This window comes from Temnothorax americanus, unplaced genomic scaffold (assembly GCF_048541705.1).
Source record: "Temnothorax americanus isolate GAGA-0224 unplaced genomic scaffold, ASM4854170v1 Scaffold22, whole genome shotgun sequence".
Classification (NCBI taxonomy): Eukaryota; Metazoa; Arthropoda; class Insecta; order Hymenoptera; family Formicidae; genus Temnothorax; species Temnothorax americanus.
The window spans coordinates 410,655-425,989 of record NW_027509360.1 but is presented as its reverse complement, the minus strand read 5'-3'; the positions used below and the strand labels follow the sequence as shown (position 1 = coordinate 425,989).

General features: G+C 43.4%; 2 protein-coding genes across 8 annotated transcripts; one reads left to right on the top strand and one right to left on the bottom strand.

The window, feature by feature from the left end:
* Positions 1 to 602: 602 nt before the first annotated feature.
* Sccro3 (defective in cullin neddylation 1 domain containing SCCRO3) lies at positions 603 to 6,071 on the bottom strand. 3 transcript variants are annotated; one of them, XM_077407234.1, is made up of 4 exons: positions 5,146 to 6,071; positions 4,522 to 4,688; positions 3,999 to 4,306; positions 603 to 3,797 (listed from the first exon to the last, which is right to left on the bottom strand). In XM_077407234.1, the coding sequence occupies exons 2-4, from the start codon at positions 4,604 to 4,606 to the stop codon at positions 3,198 to 3,200; spliced, it is 993 nt and encodes a 330-aa protein (XP_077263360.1). In that variant the 5' UTR covers positions 4,607 to 4,688; positions 5,146 to 6,071; the 3' UTR covers positions 603 to 3,197. The 3 variants fall into 3 exon arrangements, with proteins under 3 accessions (XP_077263360.1, XP_077263361.1, XP_077263362.1); XM_077407235.1 differs by having other exon boundaries at positions 4,522 to 4,579; XM_077407236.1 differs by lacking the exon at positions 5,146 to 6,071 and adding an exon at positions 4,942 to 5,103 and having other exon boundaries at positions 4,522 to 4,579.
* Positions 6,072 to 6,151: 80 nt separating this feature from the next.
* On the top strand, positions 6,152 to 15,333 carry Obe (activating signal cointegrator 1 complex subunit obelus). 5 transcript variants are annotated; one of them, XM_077407221.1, is made up of 13 exons: positions 6,155 to 6,292; positions 6,749 to 7,183; positions 7,601 to 7,748; positions 7,873 to 7,961; positions 8,154 to 8,302; positions 8,392 to 8,637; positions 8,726 to 12,928; positions 13,023 to 13,514; positions 13,600 to 13,790; positions 13,876 to 14,038; positions 14,157 to 14,417; positions 14,526 to 14,868; positions 14,950 to 15,333. In XM_077407221.1, exons 2-13 carry the CDS (start codon positions 7,180 to 7,182, stop codon positions 15,036 to 15,038), a joined length of 6,378 nt encoding a protein of 2,125 aa, XP_077263347.1. In that variant the 5' UTR covers positions 6,155 to 6,292; positions 6,749 to 7,179; the 3' UTR covers positions 15,039 to 15,333. The 5 variants fall into 5 exon arrangements, with proteins under 5 accessions (XP_077263351.1, XP_077263347.1, XP_077263346.1 ...); XM_077407220.1 differs by having other exon boundaries at positions 6,163 to 6,292; positions 6,389 to 7,183; XM_077407225.1 differs by lacking the exon at positions 6,749 to 7,183 and having other exon boundaries at positions 6,152 to 6,292.
* Positions 15,334 to 15,335: the final 2 nt, after the last annotated feature.

Genomic DNA, 15,335 nt, shown 5'->3' with positions numbered 1-15,335 from the left:
ACAGATTGGATATTCTCCTCAACTTCGATTGTGATTGGTCAATTTCTTACAACTCACGACTACGACTTCTATGTAGAATAACCTTTATGGCTTTGCACATAGGACGCTACAGGGGATCGATTGTGTATCTTGAAATGAGGTGAAAAATGCCGAAAATTACAAAAGTGAACAGATTTATCGACCCCCCCCCCCGGAACTCTTGCTGCGCGGGGCACAAGAAGCGACGCGGTAGCCAATAAACTTGTGGTTCTTACGGAAAAGCGGCACAATGATTGGCGATTGGCTATTGCATCTACGTTTGCGTTTACGTCTCTTGACCAATCGCAAAGTAGCTGCTGGCGATTGCGAGATTCGCGATTTCCGTTCCGATTGGTCAAAAGACGTAGATGCAATCGCCAATCGCTAGTGTGGTACGGGCATTAAGGTGGCTTTTCATGGGCAGTGAAATGCTGCAGCAGCAAGCAGCAAATAGACCACGCAAAAATATATCAATTTGTCTCTTTTTATCGAAAGTATAGCGCATATTCATATATATTTAGGACATGTTTAAAAAAATTTTTTATTAGCTAATAGATCATGCCGACGCAAAGAGAATTCTCGACTCTGGAATAAATCCAAGTGAATTTATATATCACACGGTCATCATATCAATAACCTCAATCCAAATCATATTCAATTATAAATCGTCACTGAAATTATATTAAAAAATTGTATCAAATACACACACAATTTGTTCGAGGGAGTGTGGAAACTTTATAAACTCAAGTTTAAAAAATCGGAAGAGTAATCATAAAATACGAGATAAATACATGTTCAACGATAACGTGAAAAATTATTATAATATTTCCTTAACATAAATAATACTTGAAATTTAGAGATATTAAACATATATCGCGATATATATTTTGTTGAATTTTCTGCTTAAACGTCGTTTCAAAATCTAAATCGTACTTCCAAGCCTTTTATACTAATTGCACCCATATCAGGTACACTGGACAAAAGGACGGTGAATATTTTCAAGCGCGATATTTCTGAAAATATATCTTTGTAGATTTTGTAGAATGTCAACTCTTTTTCATTTCAGGCTCACATTGAAATAAAAAACTATTTGCAATTGACGAGATTACAGTATTATATACATATATATATATATATATATATATATATATATATATATATATATATATTTGCAACAGATTGAATTGCACTATATGTCATGTAAGCTTCTCTCGTTGAACCAATGTAATATCCTGGTTTTTCAATAAATTATCACGATATTAATTCGATCGAGATCTCCTTGTCGTCTCAGAAAGACATGGCACTATATACACATATATAAACAATCTTATATGCTCGCGAAATGTAAAAGAAACCTCCACATTCTTAATAATATGCAAGTCACTACATATTGGCTTACTCATCAGTTAATATATCTTTTTCTGACCGTGTTATTAAGACTTTTCATAAAAACAAAGTAAAAAAAAGTAAATAAATAGGAACAATTAAAGTTAAATTAGTACGCACCTTCCATTGTTCGCAATATTCTTATAAATGTTAGAGTTGCACATGACCAAAATTTATAGCAAGCACATCGCGTTACATTAAGTATATTTGTGTAAATTTTAAATATGCAACATTATATATCCTAGCAAGATACATCAATGTAGTTAATCCGAGGTAAATTTTAAAAATTTTTGTGTACTATATATATATAGCTTTAAATTTGTTCTCTCACATGTCCAAAAGATGTAAGAAATGTTAATTGGGGACTGTATATATTTATATTCGCTGTATCACAAATTCGAATCGTGAGAATTCTTTCTAAGCTTTTCTTCTCAAATGTAAAATTACATTTCTCGCGTTTCCGTGAACAAACTCCTTTGAATAGAATTTTCTCAGGACTGTCTGCTAAAACTATCATTTCTCTATAGAGATTTTAGTTTAAATATAGAATTTCCACATTGCATCGAAACGTTCTTTTTACAATACGAATTTATGGACGTGCCGTAGCGCAATTAACGTCAGTTCTTGCACAATATCCTTCTTTCGATCTATGATTTTTTGCGACTCGTCAAAAGTAATTTCTACAGATATTAATATAAATTTGCAAAAGTTGAATAAAATTCAACACTTATTTTAATCTGTTAACGTATAAATAGGATAGACTTAAAATTCTCCGTGTTGAAAGTATAACGCGTTTTAGCATTTTCCACGTTTGATAGTATTATAACGTGGAAACACGCAATCCCTTTAGCCGCGGATTTCAAAGAAGGATCTACAGCGCAACAATGCTATATCTGTGAATTAAAAATTAATGTTCCAATTTATTAGATTAATAGTATAATTCATCATCTTTCCACGCGGTATAAATATAATTCAATATACAAACGGATATCACGATATTGGCAATATTCAGCTCTATTTGCTTTCAAAGCTGTAATCTATTCATCGCTGTATCAAAATTTCATAATCTTGTATCTCTCTTCTTTACTCATATGTATAATTCAAAAATACGCTGTTTATATATCACAACTTAATGAAAAAAAAAGCGATAGTCTTATGCAATTATTTGTATGCGTTCCAAGATTTTCCGTAAAAATACCATTTCGTAAGACGGATAAGAATCTATCTGATATCGCGCGTTCGCGTAGCTGACCACAATAAATAAGCACAATTATATCTCTCGATACGGATTGTTCATCACGCTCATTATTACAAGCACGTGTATTAATTGCATAGAACGTGACACGTTGTTAGATACATATCGTTACGTTCAAAGTGTAAAAATACAACTTCGATAATAAACGTGCTTTGTTCGTACAAAACAAATATATAACACGCAATATGCCGCTAGCACATTAAAATTTGTAATATGGAGATTTCTCTATGCGTATTTCTAGCATCTTGCGCGCGCGCACGCACGCACGCGTACAGGCAATTAAATATTACACAAAATAGGCTATATTTACATAAGGAAATAGAGTACCGAATATATATGTACAAACAGAATGACGCAATAACAAATAGATATTAAAAAAGTGTAATAATAATAATAATCAGGAGTGTCGCTTCCTCGATCATACCGATAAGAATAAAATATCAATTGCGGGATAATTCCAGATGATCCCGTTCAAAAGTCAGATTTAAGATAACAAATCCTTTCGCTTCTCATCGTCATTTTTCTTAATACGAGAACATTAAGCTTCGTCGACGGAAGTATCTTTCGCAATGTCATCTTTAGCGATATTTTGGTTCATTTGGTCGTTTTCGTACTCTACAAAGTCATCGAACAAGCTTGGCCACGCTTCCGCATCGTCGTAAGCGCCAAGATCGTCTCCGATGCTCTCGGCAAAGTTTAGAAACATATTCCAAGTGTCCCTAGGTATCCCTCGGATGTGATGACATTCGAGAAAGTTGAGCCATTTCGTCAAGAGCGGAGGTTCGCGTATCGTGAAAACGAGTCTCCAAAGATCGATCGCCATATCAGCCGGTAAGATTCTTTGGCCAGACGTCACGTCGAGGCCAAATCGGAATGTGAATCGATAGAGATCCTTGAACGAATCACCGTTGATCGTCAATTCTTGAACGATCTCGGGCAACCGTGCCTGTATACCACGTATACCGTCGACCTTGATCGCTTTTAATCCCGTGACAAATTCCTGGCGCGTAAATTGGCACATTTGCTCCGCATTTAACTTCCATGCGAGCACGAGTACTTTAAATTCATCGGGTGACAATCGTAAGTCATCGCAGAGTCTTTCTACACCGTCAGCTAATATCACATCTTCGCGAGGATCCTTAAAGCAAACACACGATACGTATTAGTCACGCGTATCGCGTAATCCTTAATAATCTCAAATTATAAAGCAATTTTTCGCTACAGTAATCTCCACAAACGTTCTCTTAATTTTTACATAGCAGCGTCTCTTTTAGCGCGTACACACACACACACACACACATCTAAATAGAAATCGGTGCGTATCCGCCACATGCCGTACCTTGTATTGGTCGAAAAGGGCATTTAATTTGCTCTCCGATGGTTCCCTTTGTTGCCTAGGTTCGGTATTTAAATTAAGACCCGACGACGTACCAGATCGTCCCAATGGCTGCAATCGCGCGTAGAATCCTCGCGACAAACGCAGATTACTTTGCGCATTAGGTAGAGATCCGCAATTATCCGAGCCTACATTATTAATCGTAGGTAACGTACTTGTGGACTTTCTGTTCCCGTTCGCATGTGTTTCGGGCACGAAAGAACCGGCGTGCCGGCAAGAATTTGGGAACAAACCTCTGAGTTCCATCGTTTCTACGAAAGGTGACGAAAAACAAATTGTAAATTTACATTTACATTTACGTAGCGCGAAAGGAGCGATAGTCGGAACTGACGAAACTAACGACCGAATCATTTTGCACGTATAGTTTTAACCAACGAAAGCTAAGAAAAAACAAACTTGATTACCAAAATGTAATTATGTATGGAAGAAAGCGAGAGATCGATATTGACATTTCAGTTGTACCTACCGTCTTTGTGCTCCGATACGATCGCGTGCGCAGCGCTGGTCGACGGTGGAAGTGGCACCTTGAAGCACGAAAAACAGTTTCCCATTGATGCTGAACGTGCTTGACATCAAAGACGATTATGCCACGCATCAGTAATTCAGTCTTACATTGGCAGTCTCGATGGAAAGCTGAAGAACGACAACATTGATAACTGGCATTATTACTTTCGTCGCGCTCGTCGTCCATGTAAAATCCTAATATTTCCGCTTCGTCGCATAATCGACGACTCGTCTCGATTAAACGCGGACGTTCGACGTTCAAGTCAACGTAAGATTTGGTGCGCTAACGACACGCGGAGATTTCCACGGAGAATGCCAAGGACAGAGGGACAAGAATACCGAATCGTCGACCGCGCGAGGTGCGAGATCGGTTTAGGCTTACCGATTAATCTTGGAGAGGTAGGTAGGTAGGTAGGTAACGACGGCGAAAGCAAGTTTGCGGGAAGATGGGCGATTTCGAGAGGGCAAGTTCCACTTGCCCTTCTTGGAGGTGGAGGTGGAGAACGAGTGACGAGAGAGACTGGCATTCTAGAAGGGAAAAGCGAGAAAGGCACGCGACGTAAAAGTAGACGACGGCTCAAGATACCTCAGCTTATCGTTACGCGTCTGTCGTGGTTCCTCCGGTTGATCCGCGGACGCTCGGCGATAATCTCAATCAAGCGAGACGCGTCGCGTCGCCTCGTCTCCGCTTTCATCGATCCGTCGATCCTTGGATCGAGTCAACCGAGTCTGGAGTCAAGAGAGCGGTCAGCGCTGTCAGCGGAGGAGAGGAGTGCTCCCAGCTCCCAGCTCAGACGCTCAGACGCGTCGCGCGTTCCTCCGCACGCTTGGCGGCTTGGTCGTTCTTCTCTCCGCGCGGGCGACGGGTCAACGGCGGAACTGGCGGAGGAAGGTCGCCGCGCTACTCCTCGCGTCCTCGGACATTTTTCCTAGCCAAACACGAGCGTCCGGCGCGCGGCGGTGGCGGTGAAACTCGGCCTGCGTCATTTGCGAGGATGTAACTCCGTGAGACCGTGCGACGACAACGGCGGCGCGGGCGCGGGCGGAAGCGATCTCATTCCATCTCATTCCAAGCGATCCAAGCGTGCGACGTGCGAGAGGCTCGACGCTCGTCCACCGCGATCTGCCGCGATCGCGGGACGCGGCCACGGTTGCAGCGATCGCGAATCCACGGATCACGGGTCACGCGTCGCATTCACCACAAATCACAAATCACCACCGCGAGCGACGACCGACCGCTTCGGAGTCTTCGGACTGGTTCAGATCAGAGAGACCTCAGACCGTCTCGAAGGAAAACACCGCTGGCGACTGGCGACCACCGCGAGAGTCGCGCGAGACCAGACGAAGACGTTCCTCGCGTTTCAGGGCCTCGGGCTATCCGAGGTCCGAGGGAAAAGAAGCCCTTTAACGTTATCGGTTGTAGGTTGTTTCGAGCATTTCGGGTTTCGCTGGCGAGTGGCGAGTCTTTGCGCGAATCAGAGATTCGTTTTTCTCACGTTGGCATCCTGGCACGATTAGAATCAACTAGAATGGACTAGAAAATGAACGGGGCAGGGGCGGCAGGGGCAGATTCGAATCGCTGCACTCTGCAGTATAAACATGTGACAACTGACGAACTCTGCTACTGCTGACAGTCGGAAAAAGATTGGTATCGGCACTCAGCGGTTGAGCCAGTCGACGATCCGCGGTCTTTCTTGCGCAATTTCAATTGTTATCGAAGCTTCGTCTTTCCGGTATGTAAATATGTGTAAATTCGAAACCCGATAACCCGATCTTATCGCGTGTGTAGCGATAGAAATTGACATTGACGCGTGACCAATATTTTCCAGATTACCTCGCTCCTCGCCCCTCGCCCTCGTCCTCGCCTCCGCCTCGAGATCGAGGCGTCGAGGCCTCGACGCCTCGACTCGTGATCGGACTCGTTTACGAGAGCAGAGAGAAATTTAACCTTTTTCTCCGATGAGAGACATATACCTCCGTGTTTTTTAAACGCTTTTTTTTAACCGCGTTTACGACTCACTTTTATCAGTTTACTCGATCCATTCCTTGAACCAACGTTCGATACTTGCTTAATTATAAGATTATAATTAAACAAACGAAAGAGCAATATATGTTTTCGTTCCAAAGTGTGTTCGCGGAAATATTGCGCGTTATATATCGTGTAAGTGAGAAGACTGATTTTTACACAGGTCTCGGACGCGTCGTATGGATGTAACGTACATATGTGTGGCGTGCGGCGTGTGGTGTGGGGCGCTATCACTATCGCTGTTACTTTAATAATATTAATTCGCATACGCGCGCGCCTACGGATGGACAAAGCTGGCCGTATTGTCCTCGGTTAGAGGCAGGAGCCAACGAAATTAAAGAAGAAGAAGAAGAAGCGCGCGCCTACGTGTACGGAACAGTTTTCCAGTGTTATATAAAAAAAGTATATTGTATTATTCTTATATTATCTGGTCCCGTTGAGATGATGAATCATAATGTCGCGATAAGCCAAGCCGCGCATTCTCGGATTTACTTAAAAGTTCGTCTGGTTCGTCACTGTTGGTCAACTTGGGTCAACTGTTCGTAGACCGTCGTCAAATGATTGGGATATTGGGACGATAAAAGCCTTAATTATATGTGTGCGCTCTTAAATCTTTCAATTTGATTTTAAGCGTTTGATTTGAATATGTAATTGTAAATTATCATCTAGGTTATAATTCGTCATGTTTGATAATTTTGGTAACCTGCAAAATCTCATTTGTTATATCGTCTATCTTGGTTTGCGTATCTGTTTCAAAATGTGAAAGCAAATAATATAATATTAATACAAAGAGCTATTTTTTATGCAATAATATGATAAATATTCTCTTCTCCGTCTTTCTGTAACGCAGAAAATCTTGTATGTTACCTACAAATAACAGTTTGCAAGTCAGAGATATGCAAAATAACGTATGTGTATTTACGACACCCACGTTATATGGGCAATAGACATTTTGTATATAGTATAGAATATATATGTAATATTACGTATTAATTATATCTAATTTGATTGATAGATAATACACAATACACGATGCCGAAATTACCACGCATCACTAGATCTTTGCGGATGTTTACTTCTCTGGAACGCAGAGGAGAAACGTTAGACCTGGAACCAAATGACTTGGCGAAAAAAAGAGAAGAACGGACAAAAAGATTAAAAAGGTAAATGGATATATCACGTTGAAAAAAATATGTATGGAATGTTCGACAAATCTTGTACGCGCGCGCGCGTACATCTTACGTATTATTTGTATAATATATTAGTATATTTGTACGTTACGAGCAGTCTTGATTGGCATTACGTAAGCAAAAGTGCGTCTAAACATCTTATGACACATCTGCAAGCATTAAGAAACATTGTGCGACGAGCTTTAGGTGAGTACGAAATAATAATTAAGATATACTTTTATTTTTAACAAATACCTACGATCTTTTTAACTTAGATTTGAAAAACTAACGACACTCAATGACACTCTACTTTCTATTGGCTAACGTATTTTGTTTAATAAGTATTTTGCAGCTAAATATAACTTGTACGTTAATTTAAAAAAAAATTTTTTTTTCCAGCAAACGACTGCCCAGATGTTGTTAACGAATTCACAGTTTATGCGTTGCGTTTATTGATCGAAGACAAAAATTTGTCGCGAAAGAAATACGATATACTTGGCCAAAAATCGGGAAATTTAACGTATCAATGCGCGGAAGCCATGATGCGGGTATGATACAATGTATTCTACAACTTTGATTTTTGTCGCGCAACGTACGTTATTTTTGACTGTTAATATTTTCTCACATTCCTGTGTAGGTAGTGACTAAAATTCAGACGGAATGTCGTGAAGAAGCGATAGCATTGTTATCGGAATCCAAAGAGAATGCAAATGTTCCAGATTTTTCACAGGTTTTTGGCACAGATATTCCTTATAATCGAGCCAGAGCCATGTGGCCAGATACGGTTCAACTTCACGATATGTCCACGGAAAAGACAAGCTCGAATACTGATAAATTTACTATGATGATACGTGAAACGAAACCTTTGACAGAGAAGAGAGTAGTGAGTATATCTGTTGAATGCTTGAACAAAAAAAGAAATTAATCTTCTCCGATCAATTTTCTAATCATCTTTCATCTTTCAATTGTAGTTTGACAAAGCGACGTTCACGGAAGGATTACAAAGTTGCTACGACAACTGCGATACAGAAATGTCGTATCAGGATTTTGCAATAATAATAATAGAAAAATTAAAATATATGAACTCTCAAAATATACAAACGGAACTGTTCGATATGTTGGGTTGCGGACACTTTGAATTTATCAAATACATTATTGAACATCGAAAGACCATCGTATCGACGTATTCGTGCGCAAAAGTGACCAAGAGACCGCGAACAACTGCGCATGGGCCTATAATGAGTGGCCAGGTAACTGTACAATCTGAAATGGAAAAGCAGTTGTGCAAGCAAGTACGTAAGGAGGAAAAGAAAATCAACCGAATGGCGAACAAGCGAGACGGCAAGTCGGAAGCCGAGGAAAGAGATTCGATCGAGCTGCAATTTAAGAAACGGGAAGCATTGAGAGCCTCGTGTGCCCCGCTATTTCCTAAGAAAAATAGTTTGGAGAGAGGCGCGCAGGAAAACTTTCCATTTGTATTTGATTCTAAAGCGAGCGCTAAGCGAGCGAGCGTTGTGTCGGGGCAAAAGTTGCTGCTGGCTGAAGATGTTAAAAGGGAGAATAGCGAACTCTGCGAACAAGTACACATACCGATATCGAAGCAAGAATCTATCGACGTTAAGATAGATCCCGTGTCGATATCTTCTCTAGACGAGATCGGCCGAATTGCTTTCAGCGGCGTAACGTCGTTAAATAAAATTCAAAGTATTGTTTTCAACGCGGCGTACAACACTAACGAGAATCTCCTGATTTGCGCCCCGACCGGAGCGGGAAAGACAAACGTGGCCATGCTGGCTGTGGTGAATCAATTGAAGCAGAACGTTCGAGACGGACAATTGGAGAAGAGTCAATTTAAAATAATCTATATCGCGCCAATGAAGGCCCTAGCGGCGGAAATGACCGCCAACTTCAACGAGAGACTCGGCCCTCTGGGCGTGTGCGTTCGCGAGCTGACCGGCGACATGCAACTGACGAAACGGGAGATCCAACAGACTCAGATGATAGTGACCACGCCGGAAAAGTGGGATGTCGTCACGAGAAAGGGCACGGGCGACATCTCCCTCACTAGTATCGTGAGATTGCTCATCGTCGACGAGGTGCATTTGCTGCACGGTGACAGGGGACCTGTGGTAGAGGCGCTCGTCGCGAGAACCCTGCGCCAGGTGGAATCGTCGCAGAGCATGATCAGGATAGTCGGGCTGTCCGCCACGCTTCCGAATTACTTGGACGTCGCGCGATTTTTGCGCGTCAACCCGTACAAGGGATTGTTCTACTTCGATCATCGCTTCCGGCCGGTGCCTCTCAGTCAAACCTTCATCGGCGTCAAGGCCGTCAAGCCGTTGCAACAGATGACCGACATGGACCTCGTGTGTTATAACAAAGTCGTGGAGATGGTGCGACAGGGCCATCAGGTAATGGTATTCGTGCACGCGCGCAACGCTACCGCGAGGACGGCGAACGTTCTGAGGGAACTGGCCTCGCGGAACGATACGCTCAAGTACTTTCTTGCCGACGGGCAGGCCAAGTACGTGAACAAGGCGTTTGCAAAGTCGCGCAACAGGCATCTCGGTGAGTTGTTCAACAGCGGGCTGTCGATACATCACGCTGGCTTGCTGCGCTCCGACAGAAATCTGGTCGAGAAATACTTCGCCGACGGCCTGATCAAAGTGCTGGTATGCACCTCCACGCTGGCGTGGGGCGTGAATCTGCCCGCGCACGCGGTCATAATCCGCGGTACCGAGATCTACGATTCGAAGCACGGCTCGTACGTGGACCTGGGCATCCTGGACGTCCTGCAGATCTTCGGCCGTGCCGGCAGGCCGCAATTCGACAAGTCGGGACACGCGGTCGTCATTACGTCCCACGACAAGCTGTCGCACTATCTGTCACTGCTGACGAATCAAATACCGATCGAGAGCAGCTTCGTCACGTATTTGGCCGACAATCTGAATGCCGAGATAGCGTTAGGCACGATATCAAACGTGACGGAAGCGGTCGAATGGTTGAGCTACACCTACCTCTTCGTACGGATGAAATTGAATTTTCAGGCGTACGGCATGCTATATCAAACTGTCGTCAACGACACGAATCTCGAGAAGAAGCGAAAGGAGCTCGTGGACGTGGCCGCCAAGGCGTTGGACAAAGCGCGGATGATCAGGTACGACGCGCGCACCGGTGATCTTAACGCGACCGATTTGGGACGTATCGCGAGCCACTACTACCTCAAGTACGACACGGTCGAGATCTTCAACGAGCTCCAGAAGTCTGTCATGACCGAGGCGGAGATTCTGGCGATGATATCGCGCGCTCAGGAATTCGAGCAGCTCAAGGTACGAGACGACGAGGTGAACGAGTTGGACCAGCTGATGCAAGATTGCCAGCTCGTGGCGCAAGGCGGCGTGGAGAATGTCCACGGTAAGGTCAATATATTGCTGCAAACCTATCTGTCCAGGGGTCGGGTGGACACGGCGTCATTGATATCCGATCAGGCGTATGTTACGCAGAACGCCGTCCGGATAGCCAGGGCACTCTTCGAGATCATGCTCAGGCGCAACAACGCGATAATGGCCAGGCGGCTGCTGCGGATAGCCAAGATGTTTGAGGCGCGACAGTGGGACTTTCTGACGCCGCTGCGCCAATTCGATTGCCTCTCGATGGAGATCGTCGAGAAGATCGAGGGACGGGACCTCGAGATCTATCGGTTGCAGGAGATGGACGCGAAGGAGGTCGGCGATATTTTGCGGGACCAGCGGGCGGCGAGCCTAGTGAAGAAGTGTTGCGACGAATTGCCCGCGTTGGACGTAGACTATAGTTTACAACCTATCACGCGCACCGTCTTGAGGATACGGCTGAACGTGGTCCCGCAGTTCCACTGGAACGACAAGGTTCACGGAAAGAATTCGCAAGCCTTCTGGATATGGATCGAGGATCCGGACACTAACTTTATTTATCATCACGAGTATTTTATCCTGACGAAGAAGATGGTCTGTCAGCACCTCGAGCAACAACTCGTCGTGACCATACCGCTGTCCGAGTCGTTGCCGTCGCAATATTTGGTGAAAGTTACGAGCGATCATTGGCTCGGTTGCGAGGCCACATTTCCGTTGACCTTACACGATCTCATTCTTCCGGAGACTCTTCCCCCGCACACCAATCTCCTGGAATTGCAGCCGTTACCGATAACCGCCCTGAAAAGTCCAGACTTGGAGAGCTTGTACAATTTTTCCCACTTCAATCCGATACAGACGCAGATCTTCCACTGTCTGTATCACACGGATAACAATGTTCTCCTCGGCGCTCCGACCGGCTCGGGGAAAACTATCGCGGCTGAGATCGCCATGTTTCGCGTGTTCAAACAGCATCCCGATCGGAAGGTCGTTTACATAGCGCCCCTGAAAGCTCTGGTCAGGGAGCGCATAAACGACTGGAAGATACGACTGGAGAAGCGGCTAGATAAGAGGGTGGTGGAGCTGACCGGGGACGTGTCGCCCGACATAAAGATGATAGCCGGCGCGAGTGTGATCGTCACGACGCCCGAGAAGTGGGACGGTATTAGCCGGAGCTGGCAAACGCGCAGCTACGTGAAGAAAGTGGCGCTCATAGTGATCGACGAGATTCACCTGCTGGGCGAGGACCGCGGACCGGTCCTCGAGGTGATCGTCTCCCGCACCAATTTCATATCCTCCCACACGCGCAACAAGGTCAGAGTCGTAGGGCTCTCGACCGCGCTAGCTAACGCGATAGACCTGGCCAATTGGCTCGGCATCAAAGAGATGGGCCTCTACAATTTCCGGCCGTCCGTGAGACCCGTGCCGCTGGAGGTCCACATCAGCGGATTTCCTGGCAACCACTATTGTCCCCGGATGGCGACCATGAATAGGCCAACCTTCCAGGCGATTAGACAACACGCGCCCGCCAGTCCCTCTCTCGTATTTGTATCCTCTCGCAGGCAAACGCGCCTGACCGCCTTAGATCTGATCGCCTATCTCGCGGCGGAGGATAATCCCAAGCAGTGGTTACACATGCCGGAAGAACAGATGAACGACATTCTGGAGAATATAAATGACTCGAACCTAAAGCTCACGCTCGCCTTTGGAATTGGCCTTCACCACGCCGGTCTTCAAGACAGAGACAGGAGAACCGTCGAGGAATTGTTTGTCAATAATAAGATACAGGTATGCGTGCACAGTTTCGAAAAGTATTGTAAAAATGTAAAAATCACTATCCCGCGCCGTATGAATGTTGTGTATTAATCGATTGTTAACTTAGGTACTAATCACTACGGCCACCTTGGCCTGGGGTGTCAATTTCCCCGCTCATCTGGTGGTGATTAAGGGCACGGAATATTACGACGGCAAGCTGAAACGTTACGTAGATATGCCGATAACGGACGTTCTCCAAATGATGGGTCGCGCTGGCAGACCGCAATTCGATAATTCCGGTGTGGCGGTCGTGCTTGTTCACGACTTAAAGAAGAATTTCTACAAGAAATTTTTGTACGAACCATTCCCCGTGGAGTCGAGTCTGATGGGAGTATTACCCGATCACATCAATGCCGAGATCGTTGCTGGCACCGTCAAGAACAAACAAGAGTTTCTCGATTACTTAACGTGGACATATTATTTTCGAAGATTGATGAAAAATCCGAAATATTACGATCTGGATATCTTGGAGCCTCACTGTATCAACGAATATCTCTCGAGATTGGTAGAAACTACCGTAAAGTCGTTAATGGATTCGTCATGCGTCGATTGCGATGAGGTACGATGACAAATCCAATGGAGTAGCGTAATGGTTTATACAGTAGAGATAGATGTAACGCTCTGATACGATTCTACCTATATAGGACGAGCAAACTCTAGTTTCATTACCGATGGGTAAGATAGCGTCATTCTATTATTTGTCGCACAATACGATGTTGATGTTTACGCAATCGCTCGAGGAAAACTTGACGTTGGATCAGTACTTACGTATACTCTGCAACTCGCACGAATACAACGAGTTACCCGTGCGACATAACGAGGAATTGTTAAACGAGTAAGTCTTTGAAAGTGTGACGAATCGCGTTCACCATCCGCTTCTTTCGCTTATTGTTATCTACAAGCGCAAATGTTTGAATTAGGGAACTAGCGAAACTGTGCCGTTACTCCGTGAATCAGTATGATTCTCCAAATACAAAAGCGTTTCTCTTGCTGCAAGCGCATTTCTCAAGGCTGCCGTTGTCTTGCACCGATTATATCACCGATTTGAAATCGGTGCTCGATCAAGCAATCAGAATAATACAGGTACGAATAAATTTGATTCCTACGAAAGATATACGAAAGACATACTAACGCCTTTCATACGTATTATTCATTTTCATTATAATTTGGACTCGATAAACTAACAGGAAAGATCTTTTAGGCAATGATCGACACAGTCGCGGAACGTGGATGGTTAACGAGCGCATTAAGGATAATGCAACTGTTTCAAATGATCGTGCAAGCACGATGGATAGATGAATCTGCAATTATGACGTTACCACATATAAGGAAGGAAGATTTGCACTTGTTTTCGCCGTTGAACTCGGCTCTTCCACTATTATGTTCCATCACATGCGACAATTATAACAGACTCGCAAAGATTTTGCGCGAAGGAGAGTATCGGGTAGACCAAATACGCGAGGTAATAGAATTGAAAAGATATCTCTCTAATGTCTATTATCTATATTATACTTATGTTATGCGAGATGTTAAATCTATATTTAAAAAATTAAAACGTCTATTTTTCTAGATACATCAAGTAATTAAAAATATGCCGATAATATCTGTTGATTTAATGTTGGAGAATTCTTGGAACGGCGATAAGAGGATAACGTTGAAGCTTGATGACAACGACGATTCTGTAGTTGTTCGACGAAATGAAGAGTGTACATTAACTGTTGGGTTGAAAAGAATGAACAATTCTAAAACTTTAAAAGCACACTGTCCAATGTTTTTAAAAGGAAAAGATGAAAACTGGTTCTTGGTACTAGGCGACATTCAAAATAGAGAATTATGGGCTCTAAAAAGAGTATCTGGTATAAATAGTCAGCAGAGATATCATCAATTGCTATTTACTGCACCCGACAGTTTAGGTAAACCTATCAGCTTGTTTGTAACGCCTGTCTCGTATCTTCACGAGTTTCTTGAAATAAAAATTTGGACATTTATTTTAGGACTGACGAAGTTAACGTTCTACTTGATTTCTGACTGCTACATGGGATTGGATCAACAATACAGTATTTGTCTAGATGTAACACGCTAAATATATATTTAACAGTTACCAAACATCTCTAAGACTAAAAAACCAACAGACGATATTGTATTCAATTATCGCAAATCTTTCTATATCGTTAATATAAGGATTACAAGAAATGAAAAGGAAAGTTTATGAAATTGTTCACATATATATTTTGAAATGAGCGAAAGATGAGATTTGCTATAGTTGTATACGGAGATAATTACGGGATATTTATAGCAAGTTGTGTACAGAAACTTGTATATTTTTCTTCACATAATTTTATTACACGTCTATGAAATATATATATGTATGGATTATATA

Excerpts from the sequence above, each read along its gene's own strand:
- Sccro3 (XM_077407234.1), bottom strand. The coding sequence starts at position 4,606 with ATGGGAAACTGTTTTTCGTGCTTCAAGGTGCCACTTCCACCGTCGACC. Across the intron at positions 4,307-4,521 it reads CGTATCGGAGCACAAAGACG|AAACGATGGAACTCAGAGGT; the intron begins GTAGGTACAACT and ends CACCTTTCGTAG. Across the intron at positions 3,798-3,998 it reads CCCTTTTCGACCAATACAAG|GATCCTCGCGAAGATGTGAT; the intron begins GTACGGCATGTG and ends GTTTGCTTTAAG.
- Obe (XM_077407221.1), top strand. Across the intron at positions 8,638-8,725 it reads CTTTGACAGAGAAGAGAGTA|TTTGACAAAGCGACGTTCAC; the intron begins GTGAGTATATCT and ends TTTCAATTGTAG. Across the intron at positions 13,791-13,875 it reads AACGAGGAATTGTTAAACGA|GGAACTAGCGAAACTGTGCC; the intron begins GTAAGTCTTTGA and ends TGTTTGAATTAG.